Source organism: Takifugu flavidus, chromosome 15 (genome assembly GCF_003711565.1).
Source record: "Takifugu flavidus isolate HTHZ2018 chromosome 15, ASM371156v2, whole genome shotgun sequence".
In the NCBI taxonomy this organism is placed as follows: Eukaryota; Metazoa; Chordata; class Actinopteri; order Tetraodontiformes; family Tetraodontidae; genus Takifugu; species Takifugu flavidus.
In genome coordinates this window covers 9,719,902-9,734,544 of record NC_079534.1, presented here as the reverse complement: position 1 = coordinate 9,734,544, position 14,643 = coordinate 9,719,902, and the positions used below count along the sequence as shown (strand labels likewise).

General features: G+C 39.7%; 1 protein-coding gene across 13 annotated transcripts in view; it reads right to left on the bottom strand.

Annotated features, from left to right (window-relative positions):
- The window catches only part of LOC130539347 (titin homolog), a 32,475-nt gene extending 18,275 nt beyond the window's left edge, over nt 1-14,200 (bottom strand). For 7 of the 13 annotated variants that reach the window (XM_057057635.1, XM_057057639.1, XM_057057645.1 and 4 more), the window contains exons 1-16: nt 12,663-14,003; nt 12,297-12,349; nt 12,124-12,150; nt 10,151-10,210; nt 7,354-7,416; nt 7,100-7,171; nt 6,969-7,031; nt 6,351-6,404; nt 6,054-6,116; nt 5,579-5,650; nt 5,448-5,510; nt 5,270-5,332; nt 1,767-1,820; nt 1,624-1,692; nt 1,214-1,291; nt 72-146 (exon numbers count right to left, since the gene is read on the bottom strand). In XM_057057635.1, coding sequence (XP_056913615.1) covers nt 72-146; nt 1,214-1,291; nt 1,624-1,692; nt 1,767-1,820; nt 5,270-5,332; nt 5,448-5,510; nt 5,579-5,650; nt 6,054-6,116; nt 6,351-6,404; nt 6,969-7,031; nt 7,100-7,171; nt 7,354-7,416; nt 10,151-10,210; nt 12,124-12,150; nt 12,297-12,349; nt 12,663-12,669 — 936 coding nt within the window. In that variant the 5' untranslated portion in view covers nt 12,670-14,003. Of the gene's footprint in view, nt 1-71; nt 147-1,213; nt 1,292-1,623; nt 1,693-1,766; nt 1,821-5,269; nt 5,333-5,447; nt 5,511-5,578; nt 5,651-6,053; nt 6,117-6,350; nt 6,405-6,968; nt 7,032-7,099; nt 7,172-7,353; nt 7,417-10,150; nt 10,211-12,123; nt 12,151-12,296; nt 12,350-12,662; nt 14,004-14,048 lie in introns of those variants that run through there. The other 6 variants (XM_057057636.1, XM_057057642.1, XM_057057644.1 and 3 more) reach the window with 6 other exon arrangements.
- Nucleotides 14,201-14,643: the final 443 nt, after the last annotated feature.

Genomic DNA, 14,643 nt, shown 5'->3' with positions numbered 1-14,643 from the left:
CTCATGAAAAAGAGAATAACACATTACACATGAAAAAACTCTCACTGCATAGCAAATAAGCATGAAATTACAGCAAAATCTGATGTTTTCTCAGATGGTTTGGGAGTCTTTTTCAAAAGTCCGCTGAACAAACTTCCACCTTTCTCCTGACAAGATAGACAGGACAAATATTTTATAATAGGGTAAAATGTCAATGTACAATCAAAGACAGTCCTCCTGAATATAGATACAGTGACTGTGCAGCAAGGTGCAACCATCAGCCTGCTAATGGAAGAAGTTCATTTGTATTTATTGATAAGACTGATAGAAGTAGAAATTTGTAGATCTATAATCTCTGGTAACATTCATACAAATGTTGCAAAACTGATGGAGTGAGCAGACAGGGTTTTTGTGCCCTTGAGAGCCCAGATTCTCTGCACCAACCATCTCAGCCCTACCCACGGCCAGTGTGGACCAGTCTAATTCTTGTTCTCTGTGTACCACTTTCAGGATTGGGTTATGGGAATGGATGTAGGTCAGGGGTGCTCCTTACGTCGATTGCGATCTACCGGTTGATCACGGAGGTAGTACTGGTCGATCGCAGCATGACATTAAAAAATATCAGCCTATCATTCATCCCGTCACTTGACTGATATACAGGGCAGCCAGTTAGATGACAACTGAATTTGACATTCAGGTGACCAATCAAGCGCAAACAACGGCACTAAGCTATTCAGCGAATTACCTCTGATTTTAAGCCAATTAGTTAATTGTTATGTGTGTTTTGCAATATTGGCTCATTCGGTTATGCAAGGTACATCAGCATACATTGTACATACAGAATCCTCAATACATTTGAAAATAATTAGATGTTTTGCATTTTTGGGGTGGGCAGATCATTTTGACTTGGTCATTTTGTAAGTAGCTCGCATGCTGAAAAAATGTTTTTTGACAAAAAACATTTTGCACAGATTTGTATTGAGCAATATGGATTCATGTAGTTATGTGAGGTACACCAACATATATGGATCATATAAAGAATTCTCAATATATTTATGAATAAATGTATGTTTTGCAAATTTATAGTTGGTAGATCTTCTTGACTTGGTCATTTGAAAAGTAGCTCGCATGCTGAAAAAGTGTGGCCACCCCTGATGTAGGTGATGCCTGTGAGTGTTTGTGTGTCTATGCGTGTAGAGGTGTGTGTGTGTATGTGTGTGTGAGTTTGTTGTACCTTTGAGACATTGGCATTTGACAGCGTTTCACTGCTACCAGTTAACTTATTTTCAGTCTTCACCTCCTGAACCAGCTCCTGAAAGTATTTTATTATTATTTTGTAATAAACCAGGACATACCAATTTATTCTCTTTTAAATTGTCAGTGCTTGATAAAAGCTTGTTTTCAGAATTTTTTCATAAAAAGGTCATCAGTGATTTACAATTGCTATATGAAACCTTTCACATTATTTATAATTTAAAATTGTTAATGCTTGCTCTGACATTTTGTGAACCCCAAACTAAAGTTGGCACTTCAGTCACATGTCACTTTTACATTTCCAATTTATTCCAATTATCCTTGCTTAGTTCAGATATGACTATGACCAATGATAAAACACAGTCATATTGTGCTAAATAATGTCATTACCTCATCAGAGGAAGTAGTTTCTGCAGGTTTGGGAGTCTTCTTCAACATCCCCCCAAATATACTTTTTTCCTGAAACATATATCAGATAATGAGTGCCCACTGAAAATAGAAAAATGCTGCACCTTTTTGTAAATATAAGTCACCTTTATGCTGTTTTTGGTCAGAGATTCACTGCTGATTTCATTATCTTCGTATTCCTTCCAAAAAAACAAAAGCAAATCACATGCAGCGACATAAAAAGCATTTTTCTGCTGTTTTCTACAACTGAAGATGTAACTAAGCAGTTCATGCCATCACTTAATGGTCAACTTGCAACACAATTTGACTAACTTTGACTCCGATTTGACTAACTTTATGACCGGGGCACAGTAGAGAAGTTAATGCTGCTCTTTAACCTGTTGCACAATGGCCTCATGACAGGCTTGCACTGTCGAAGCTCCATGAAGCACTGGGCACTAGACATTTGCACACCATGCAGAATTCGTTTCAGCATCTGATGTACAGTATTTTATGAGTGAGCCGCAAGTGATCACATCAAGCTGGCAGGAAGTCAAGTAAAAGAAAAAAAAGGTATGAATCTGGTCAATTTTCCTCAATCAATTTTCTGGTTAAAACACTGCAATGACATGGTCCGAGCTTGCCTCAGAGAGGCTAATTGCTTCTGGGATAAAGCCCTGAGTCACAGGGTGCCTGTCAATCATTTGGGCTGGATGTTGTGAACATGGTGGAACTAGCGCTCTCTAACAGACTGATGGTGAAGTCTTTCCATTGCTTCTCACCATCACCCCCCCACTGCGGATATCATCCTCCACAGATCCTGGGGAGCTGTCCAGGACTGCGGCGGCTCACTGGGTCTGGCTGTGGCAGATGAACGGTCATTACAGTGGAATATGCCCAGCTTCATCGACAGGGGGGAATACCATCAACGTTTGACCTGGTCCAACAGTGACACCTTGAAACAGATGAGTGGCCTCAGGAAGCAGGAAGGAGAGGCTTTCAACCTCTCCCTCCTCTACACACCCGCTTCTTGTCCACTGCACCTGCCTCGCCAGGTCTTTGCCAGAGCTCGCCTGCGCACTCAGCTTGTGTGGAAGATCCAGTGATGAGACATCCCTGGTCCAAACTGTCTTTGCTGTTAAAAAAAATATAAAAAACTTCTAATCCTTCTGAAAGGAAGAAGGGGTACTCCACCCACTGAATTGGCGGGTTTCAGCACCACAAGGTCATGGTCTCTGTTCAGCTTCCCCCTCGGATGACCCCCATCACCCCTCTCAAGACTCTCGAAGCACAAAACTCCAAGCTGTACCAAGAATTGCTGGCAAATCATTCCGGTTCGCATCTGGATTTCAGAATAAACTACACACCGAGTTGCCTGATCACGTCACAGCAAAGAATGTCTGGGCATCACGTTAGACTCCGTCTCTTTCAGAGCCACACTGACAGAAAGACGGAGAGAGAAGTTCTCCCTCTCAGTCCTATTTCTCCCCCTCTTGCAAGAGTAAGAGAACAGCATCTATCTATCTATCTATCTATCTATCTATCTATCTATCTATCTATCTATCTATCTATCTATCATCATGATAGTCCCCCATTGGCTGGTGTGATGGTCCCATCTGTGGTGTTTTGCGTCCTTTGTGTTTTCTTTGTTTTCCAGCGGACTGCAGTAATGGGCGGTGTTGTTCCATTACGAGACACCTACGCTTAGTGTCTCGCAACTTACAAAAGCCCCGTCTTCTTCCCCCAACACCCTCTCGCACCACTTTCAGCCTGTCAGAAGGCACTGCTGGAACTTTGATCCTCAGTCTGATTTTGGTTTTACATATGAATAAATTCTGGGATTATCTTCTATGTGTTTGTTTTTTGGGCATTTGTGTTGCCTTCCTCTGAACCAGAATCCAGCTGCTTGCTGCGAACCCCTGGCAACTATCTCCACGCAAAGATCTGATGTCAGAGGCTGAGCCTATGTTGGGATTACCTTATTTTCCGCACCATAAGGCGCACCGGGTTATAAGGTGGAGTCTCAATTATGGGGTTTATTTCTGCACTTAAGCCATACATAAGGCGCACCGTATTATTAGGCGCATGCTAAAACATACAGTAAAAAACGAAAACAGAAGTAAAACAGTGAGTTTTGACACATTTATTGAACAAAATATTCATTCTTCCACCACAAAACCATCAAAGTTTTCATCTTCTGTATCTGAATTAAACAGCTGCGCTATTTCAATTTCCAATATCCTGACTTCCTCTTCTTCATCATCTGAATCAGACTCACCTACCGGTTCCGCTTCAACGTTGATACCGGCTTTTGTGAAAGCTCTTACAAGCTCTTACATGAAGACGGTATCATAGCCCATGCGTCTACAATCCACCCGCATATGGTGGCATAACTTGCCCGCTGCTGCCTCATAGTCTTTGTGAAGGAGTGTTTGCCTTCCGTCATCCAGCGCTCCCACAGCAAGCAACGTGACTTTAAAAGCCCGGTTCCCACATAACTTCCCTCAGCCACTTTTTCATTTTCTTTCGTCCATCCAGCCCTTTTAATTTGCCTTGACCACAACTCTGGCAAGAAACGCTTCTTTCGGCAACGTCTTTCTCTTGAAAATCACCATTGATGGCAATTTCTGTCCGTTTCCATGGCAGCCGAGAACCACGGTGAACGACGACTTCTCATGGCCCATCTTGCGTATCACCACCATGCTGGTCCCTTTTTTCTCCACTGTGTGGGTCAAAGGGATGTCAAAAATCAGCGGGATCTCATCCATGTTGGTGATGTGGCTGGGCACGATGTTTTTGCCGGTTATCTTGGAGCGGCAGTAGGTGAGGAAGATGGCCACCCTCTCCTGGAAATCCGCGGGCAGCCGTTGCGCCACAGTTGTCCTCGCGCGTATAGAGAAATGCCGCCTCCTCATAAAGCGAAAACACCAAGACGGTCCTCCTTGGATGTGCTCAATGTCCATTTCTTCAGCAATCGTTTTGGCCTTTCGTCAAATGGTGACAGTAGCGACGCCCCTTCCGGTTGTTCGCTGTTCCACAACCCACTGTTCCACTCGGTTTTCCAGCTCGGGCCACCTTGCTTTGTTTGGAAACTCAGCTTCGTCTTCCTCACTTGGTGCACTTCACTTTCTTGATTTCTCCACTTCCTGACCATGGACTCATTCATATTAAAATGTCTTGCAGCTGCTCGATTGCCATTTTCAGCCGCATATTCGACGGCCTGCAGTTAAAAGTGAGCCTCATACGCGTGTTGCTTCACCGGTGTAATTTTACGGGGTCCTTACGCATAGGCGTGCCGCTAATCGATGTGCAGAGCATTTACCATAGTGCACCCACCAAAGGCACACAGCAGATTTTGGAACTCAGTCCACACACAAGGCGCACCATATTATAAGGCACACTGTCGATTTTTGAGAAAATCTCAGTGTTTTAAATGCACCTTATAGTGCGGAAAATACGGTATCTTAGTAACATATTATTCTGGTATTCTTATTTCAGTGATTTTGCTGTCAAAACACTCAGTCATTACTGTATTATTGATGTGTTTGCAGTGACGCTTTAACCTTGAATAGAGGTTAATTTATATTAGCTACTCAGATAGAAGCTAGGAATAGCTAATAGATAGCTAGAATTGTGCATAAATCTTTACCTGTACAGGTATTCCCTCTTTAGGAGTTTTTCGGAGCAAGCCACCAAAAAATAGTCCTTTTCCCTGTCAACATACACATTTCCATGATCAGTCTGCATGTTAACATGCACATTTTAGGTGGCACTATGCATCTTTTCAGCAGACACAATAACAATGCAGCACATTCTCTTGAGCTCACCTTTGAGTTTTCTGACAAGCTGTCACTACTGCCCGACATATTATCATGGAGAGAACGTTGATCCTAAAAGAGACAGTAAAAAAGGAACATACAAAAATGTATAATGCACACAGAATGCTGCCATTACATACCTCATTGGTTTGATTGTTTTCTGGTGGTTTTGGAGACTTCCTAAACATCCGTCCAAATAAGCCAACTTTATCCTGGAAGAAATATAAATACCTGCTCAGTTTCAGAAGATTTTATTTTCTTCAGTAAAAGAAATGTGATGAAAGACAATACCATCACAGGTGTAGAAACAAGCAAATTTAGTGGTTTCTAAGGGCCTTTGACTAGCCGATGACCTTCAATGACACAACTATACATTATACAACCTAGAATAAAACGACTCCAATGACAGCCATTCAACCGTTTGATCCAGTAGGAGCACCAAGCTACTCTAGAACCCACACCAAGAACTATAGAACCCGCTCAGATCAGAGGTGAAATGTCTTCCACTTTCTTCAACAGTTCAGTTACCTCTACACTAGTTCTTGATGAATTACTGTGAGGTGGATGAATGAACGCCTTCATGGACAACACTAACTATAACATTGAGCTACTCACCTGGTTATGTTCAGACAAACTGTCTTTGCTGGTGGACAGCTCACTTTTTACACTTAGTTTCTCCTAAAACAAGAAAAGTGAAAATTAACTTGTCATTCTACTTATTGACATCACTGAAAATAAAATACTAAAGCAATATTACTCTGCAGATATCTCACTGGCTAAATTAAAAAGGTAGTCTTGAATGGAAAGGCGACTGATTGTTACAGCAGTTATTATTGCATACATAAATCAAAATGGCATGAGTGCTACATTTTTGATTCTGCATTATTTTTCCTTCTTGTTGTTTGCGGGTACCTCTTCACTTTCCATTTCCCCCATCTTCGAATCTGGGCTCAGCTGTCTGTGAAGCTTGAGGGAGATACAACAATCCTTAAAGATACATGATTATCAGTGTACAAAAATAGCTTAAGTGAAATAAGGGTTAGTATGGCCCCCTTCCTGTGGACCTACAGTGTCATGTAATAAAATGGGGTCAGCCAACAGACTGGCTTTTCAAAAAAGAGAAAGCAGGAAACTCATACAGATTTGTTCATCTCATATGTAATAAATGTGTCACTTTATGTGCAGATAAGATGTGTGCTATCCCTTGTTGCCTACTCTTGCGACCGGAATATCTTTTATGTTTTGGTCATGCTCCAGCGCAGGGGTTGTGGAGCATGTGCACATGCATTGTCTAGTTTAACTCTGATTAAGGTGTACACTAGAGCAAATCTATTTCTTATCGCATTATCTGGCTGTCTTAGGATACGGCAAACTCCAATAGTAGTTAGAGTAATGAGTTCACATGCACGTCAATTGTCCAGTTAGTGTCGGATTAAGGCATTGATTCGTTTTTTTAGTGTTATGTATAAGTACAAAGTGACAACTGAACACTGACACCAATAACAATGCAGCACCTTCTCTTGAGCTCACCTTTGAGTTTTCCGACAAGCTGTCAGTACTGCCTGACATATTATCATGGAGAGAACATTGATCCTAAAAGAGACAATGAAAAGGGAACATACAAAAATGTACAATGCACACAGAATGCTGTCAATACATGCCTCGTTGGTTTGATTGTTTTCTGGTGGTTTTGGAGACTTCCTAAACATCCGACCAAATAAGCCAACTTTATCCTGGAAGAAATATAAATACCTGCTCAGTTTCAGAAGATTGTATTTTCTTCAGTAAGAGATGTGATGAAAGACAATACCATCACAGGTGTAGGAACAAGCAAATTTAGTGGTTTCTAAGGGTTAGGGTTAAGGTGAATGAACGCCTTCATGGACAACACTAACTATTACAGTGAGCAGCTCACCTGGTTATGTCCAGACAAACTGTCTTTGCTGGTGGACAGCTCACTCATTACACTCAGCTTCTCCTAAAACAAGAAAAAGGCAATTACCTTATAACAATGATAGTCACGCCACTTACAACATTAAAAACAAAATAGTGAACCAATATTACTCTGCAGATATCCAACTCATTTACATGAGTCCTAAATAAAAAATAAATAAATAGTTCTTTTGGTTCTGCATTATTTTCATTATTGGTTTTTGCCGTTGCCTTCCCACTTTCTATTTCCCACATCTTCGGTCTCTGTTCGGCTCTCTGCCAGCCTTGAGGAAGATACAACAATCTTTAAAAATGGATGATTATCCAGTAGAGAAATAGTAGAGATAACACAAAAAAGTGATTTGAACAATCATCCAAGTTCTTGATATTCCACCAATGTCATCAGTCCCTTGTGTAAAATGTTAGACCGCACAGCACTAAAGCCACTTCCTTCCTTCACATATACCAAACATACTTCACAGGTAAAAACCTGCGCCCAGATTAACAAAATTTTTTAAAGGCCTCTCAGGGTGCTCCTGACTTAGCCTAAAAATTCCTAGCAAGAAATCTTTACACAAGAGTGATTCAAGACATTTCTTGGAACAACTCTGGCAAAGGGGACAATAACTTTTATCTTAGTGAGGAGGTGTTATGAATGGACAGTGAAATCAGCAGATCACAGAACATTAAACTTTGTTATGAAAAGTGCAATAATGAAAATATTAACAATGCTATGATGATGAAACCCACAAAAATTTAATTGTTACACAGCTTCAAAACATTTAAATACACCTCAGTCACGTGCCAATTATTATTTTATTACTTATATCAAGAGTGGAAGCAGACTTAGCCATCAACAAAAATGATTGCTGCCGTCCTTGTAAAAGTATCTTGAACACCAGAGCAATAGATGCATGCGTGTATATACAAACAACAACGTATTTTGTATTTATGTATGTGTACCTACACACCAACAATTGAATCCCTCTGACAGCTGTTGAGCATACGTATAATTCTGTAGTCAGCATCATTATTCATCAGTGGTTGAAGTTAATGACGTGTTTTTGCTGCTCACAGTCTCTCCAACATGCCCCCATTTTTAAAGTCCTTAAGTCATCAAACATGCACATAAGGTGTTCAAATTACTTGATCAGCCTTACGTTTTGCCTGACCTACAACTGCATTACAACTGCACACACCAGTGTTTGTTGTGCGTCAAATTCTCAAATGGAAACTGATTTGATTCAGAATAAAACTTCCGCTTATTATTAATTCCAGAGGACAGCCTGCCAAAAAAGATTAATCTTTTCTGCCTTCACATCATTGGCGACTGTCTCCAACTCACAGTTGGTAAAGTTCCTCTTCTTGCTTTTGAGATCCAAGGCTCGTTTCAATTGTTTCGATTGTGCAGAGGCCTTGTTTATAGTAATTTGTACATTTATGAGGGCGTAGCCAGGGAGGAGACTGATAACACGTGCGAGGAGTTATACACTTTAGTGTGAAATTATGCTGTCTATTATATGTCTCAGGACACTTTTCACAGTGCTGTAAAGCCTGAATGAATAAAGTCGCTGCTCATTGTCATTCTGCAACCTGGAGAAATTAACCTTATAATAAACCTTACATATCAGCTGCGACTCTCAGTCAATTTCAATCGAAATGACTGTTACAATAGAAGGCACTCATAGCAGGTGTAGCACATGCCAGCACACCTGTTTACTGCTACCTCTTTTCCACCAAAAAGAACCTGATGCTAGTTTTGGTGCTGGTGCTTGAGCCAGTGCATAACTGGTTCCAGCCCGGTGCCTCTAAAGAACCGCTTTGCATTTCCATATGCCAGGAGCAAAGCAAAGCAAAGTCAGACCCATGTCATTACATCAGTGCAAAACAAGATCAAATGACTGTATGAGTTTTGCAACCTGCTGGTTGTAGTTTTAATAGCAGTTTATAGCTTTTGCCGTGTGTGGATTTAATCTGTATCCCTGCCCATGTAGCCTACTGCGTTAATGGTTCTTAGCTCTGGCCCCTGTCTTGCCGAGCTTGAAAATGGCGCTTGCCTGGAAGCTGTTTGGAACTAGGATGAAACTGGTTTGGATGGTGGAGAAAGAAAGAAACTGTGCTCAGTCAGGGATTGGCTCTGAACCAGCCCTGGAGACTCTTTGGTGGAAGTGGGGCATGCCAGGAGCCAGTTTGACAAGGCATTCACATTCACATAACTTTGATAATGGAGTACACAGATGTTCTTCAGTGACAAAAATGAAATGTATCCATTTTTTTATTTTTACAATATATCTGAACATTGTAAAACTAAAGAATTTATACACTACACTTTTATTTGCACTGTTTACACCTATCTTACAGATATAGTCATTTAGAGTTCTATAGATATTTTAAAGTCATTAACACTGAGTCCACGGTTTTATCCATCTCTTAGTGGATTTTTCTCACCTATATATTATAGTAAAGTTCCCATAGCATTTCAATACTAAGCCTGTTTTGACATTTAAATACAGTATAAGTATAACCATTATAGTGAACAACATCATTTTCTCCAACTGAAACATTCCCATTAGCAGTATATCACACAGTGCATTCTACAACACAACATAAGAAAAGAGAAAATGGCAGACATGTAAGAGTGGTGAGAAAAGTTCTGCACTGAGTCAGGAACTTCTAAATGCAATGTTTTCTCTGTTTTGATTTGGAACAGGAAGAAAGATCAACCTCAAATCCTAAAAAATAGGAAGAGAAAACAAAAGAAGAGATGTGTGTGCATGTACCTTTGAATTCTCAGCCTCAACACTTCTGCTTTCGCTGTATCTGGGTGATGCCTTCAGTTCCTGCATAGAAACAATAAAGAAACTAACAGAACTGCTGAAAACAAAAACCTTCTGCTGCTTTAGGACAACCTTTACTTACAGAAACAAACACATGGACATGACACATGGAGTACTCAATTACTGATCAAACAGTTGAATGAAAACGTGTTGAAATATTGATATTTTAATGATTTGCCCATTTTCTCTAAGTCTGGGTTGAGCCACTGGACGTTAAGATGATGACACTTTTCTCTTACATTGTTTTGAAACTACAATAACCTGTAAAGTGGCAAAAAAAGGTAAGAGTATTAAAAAATAATGTAATGTCTCACATTAAATCTTTAAATTTGCAAAACACTTTTTATTGTTAAAAGATATTTGTTCCTATTATTTTTTTTAACATTTTCTTCTTTATAACAGGTTAGAAGGGATGCTGACATATAAAACACCACAGTCAGCAGTCACAGACAGCTGACTTGCTGTTTCTATCTCAACCCTTTTTGTGCATGCTCTTGCCTCACTAATTAAATTCATGTCTTTTTCCCTACATCCATAAACCTCCACCTTCATCTTCCTCTTGGCCTCCTACCTGCAGTTCCAATTACAATATCCTTATTCCTATATTCACTGTTACTCTTCTGGACATGTCCGAACAATCTCAGTCTGCCCTTGCTGACTATCTCCAAACATCTAATATGTGCTGCGCTTCTGATATATTCATTCTTGAGCTTCTCCACCTTTGTAACTCACAAACATCTCAACATCTTCATCTCCGCCCCTTTCAGCTCTGCTACCTGTCTTCTCCTTGGTGTCTGTGTCTCTAAAATACGGCTCCTTTATCACACATCACCCCTAACATTCATCTCCACCTCAACGCCTCCCATGTCTCCCCAAAGTTTCACTCCTTAGTTGAATAACAGACTCTTCAGCTGCCTTCTCCAGTGGTTCTGTATTTCTTTACCACAGAGCCTCCTTATGTACTTTTTTCCACACAACAAGTTTTAGTACTGGCAGTAAGCATGGACACAGTGGCCGAGAGCTCCCTTAAATGTTGTTTGTTTTATTACATATATATTGTTCATGTTTAATTGCAAAGTTGGTCATGCAGATGGACAGAAAATAGTGTTTCTTTCTCCTTTCCAATCAGCAGGCTTCAGGCAGTTAGATTAGAAAACAAGGGAGCAGTCATAGAGAGCTCCAGAAGAGCTTCAGCAGGACCTTAGACTGCTAACATTCTGTCTCACTGTCTCTCTCTCACATACACACAAACACATGCAGCTGACACATACAGACACACACAGTGGAGCAGAACCACTGATTAAACTGGACATCTTCAATTTCTGGCTTCAAACTCATCACTCAATCTGACACTGTTTTCAACTCCAGAGCATTCCTAAGAAACTCCCTCATCAAGATGACTCGTGCTTTTTCCATTTCCTTCTACACCATGATAAAACCTCTTGAGCACTGCTCTTAAGCTTCGAACCTGGATTCCCAAACACAGAATACATATGTTCCTCCTTTGTACCATGTCTCTCAACTCTATAGCTTTTCCTGTCATGATCCCAACACTACACTCAGTTTAAGACTCCTGTCTTTCCCATTCTCTCTCCACCTTCCTGCTCTCTAACAGTAGCACAATTTTCAAATGTTAAATCAACAGCACTGCTCACAATAGCGAGTTTAGATAAAAGAAAAAAGACCTAATACCTCACTTCCCACTATAACTGTATCTGTTAATTGTTAATCCTGATGAGGATCTGTAGTGTTTTCCAGCGGGAACGTACAGTGTCAGCAGGTTGAAGAGGCTCCAAACATGCATCGAGCCCGGATTGCTTTTTTAAATCTAAAAATTAAGTCTTCTAAAGATGTCGACAATCACTATAACAAATGAGTACTTGCAAGAATATACAGTTGTGTTTTTATTTTAGTACCTTGACAGGCTTTGGAGGCGGTTTAGGCTGAGAAAAGTAAAAGACATAACACTGTGAGAAAGAAAGTGTGTTGCATTCATATTATCCACAATATTGCAATTGCATCATCATTTTTTAGACTGGCCATTTGTGGTATGTGTGTGTAACTTTTTGTCAGACGTAAATATTCTCACCAGCTGTCCTTTCTTTTTCACTTGTGGCTTCACTTGACATGCCTCCATTTTAGCTGGAAAGATATAGAATTATAGAAATTTGAGAAATACTAACAAGACCAAGAGTTTCCTGAAAAAAAAAACATATCCTGGGTTAATTATATTTTACATAGTATTAATTGTATTTCACCTTACCCAGGTGGTGCTGGACAGTGACAAAATACATTTTTAGAATTATACTGTTCTATAAAGTCCTTGAGATTCCAGTAACTGACATATGCAGCATCACAATATTCAGACATTTGTTCTGATTTTCCTTGATCTTGCATCCCATAAACCCCCGGCTCTTCTAAGGAAATGACCATCACAATTGTTGGATTGCAATACCGCTCATGTGTCACTGCCAATCCGCGTGTTCTTTGAATGAAGACTTCAAGAAGAATAATGCCAATTTCAAAATGTATTTAACAATAGAACCAATTCAAGATACAAATATTACACAGCCCTGGGCCAGTTCATAACCCTACAATAACAGAGTCCATTGCCAGGGCATGAAGTCTGACAACCTAACTATCCCTTGACCCAGTCTTTTATAGAAACACATATGTAAATTATTGATGTTAATTCAGTCCAATCCAGTCCTTCTTCTTGGATGACCTCGTCTTCTTCTTCCAGTCCCATTGGATGCTTACACAGTCCTTGTTCTCCGTTGTCTCCCAAATGGCCATTTCAAAGTTCACCTTCTTGCAGAGGAACCTATCAACACCAGTAAACTATTCTGTCACGTTTTACGATGGGGGTTTAACACTTTCCGTCTGACTGTCTCCTCCTGCCTCCAACTGTCTAAACAACATTCATGTCAAGGAAGGGTCAACTGACTGCTTATCTTTATTCCACTTACTAAACATTCTACCATTCCTAACTTCTAAAGTGCTTCTAACAGAAAACAGAAACATATGGTACAACACATGATAATAAAATAAAGACAATTCTCTTCACTATATTAAGATTCTATAAAATAAAATACAAGATCTTCCGGATATTATTCAAGCGTGGACTTTTGGAGGTAGTAATAAAACAAAAACACTAGATGTAATGATAAACATAATCCTTTTCTTTTAAATTGTATGTCACTTAGCTGTTCAATAGCCAGTAGGCAATATTAATTATTCAAATAATTAAAGAAAAAAAGCAGTACACGGTGCAGGTTCGGTATGATTGGAAACTGGTTCATGACAGATATCTGGTTGAACAGGAAAGCACATACCTTTGACTGTTTTGGGACCGTTTGCACCGCTAAATGTTCTTACACAAAATCATATCAGTAACTTTAAAATCTTTTTAAAAACTCATTGGTTACATAATCGTAATTAATTTTTTTTAAAAGCAGTGTTTTTTTTAAAAAAACAATATATTCCACAACATACTTTATACTAATAAATAAAAGTACAATTATATTATGTGTGTATTTTAGATATTGATTTACATTTAAATCAAAGTTATTTCGGGAAATAGCTTATATTTTTTAGTTTAGTTTGGTAAACAGTACAAGAACTAGGCAACACGCAAAAATGGATAACCCGAAAGAAGGAAGACTTGACTGCTGACCGATTGTTACTTTCCCACGCGATCATATATTATCGTGTATTCACGAACCTTTGGACACCACCCAACGTTAACGCTACAATTTCATCACCCGAACTCATGAAGAACTAAAATCCAGTCGATCATGTGATGACATTTTTTAAATCCAAAAAGAGATGAATATCTTACCTGGTTTCTGCGTTCAGAAGATACGATTCTCTCTCCTGCTGTTTGTGAAACTCACCTGGGAAAGGGGCGTGGCCTGTACCAGATCTACCTGTGGGAATGATCGTTTGGCGGAAACAAAGAGGGACACTGACTCATCATCTGCACAGAGTAGAAGAACACATCGGCTCTGTGATCTGAACTATTCTGTCTATGATCCCCTCTAAACTTTAAACTATGTTCAATTACGCAAATACACAGTGTATCATGTATCAGTAGTGAACTCAGTACAAACGTGAGGATTTATACTGGCCCATCATAATGCTTAGTCAGTTGTTATGGTTGCATGATTTTTTATTTTATTTTTTTACAGACAAAAGTTAAATATTGAGGCAAAGCAATGAACTTCAAACTTGGGAGGTCACCTGGGATGTTGTTCAAAGAAAGAAGGCAGAGATGACACATCTTCCAGTTTCTTTGACTCAAAATAATCTCACAATCCTCCCAAAAGCAAGCCTTTATTTACTTCAACTGTAGAACACATTTGTTTTTGTTCTGCATATTTTGACTCACCCTGCTAAATAAAGATGATCCTGGCTTTCCCAGCAGTACATGATGT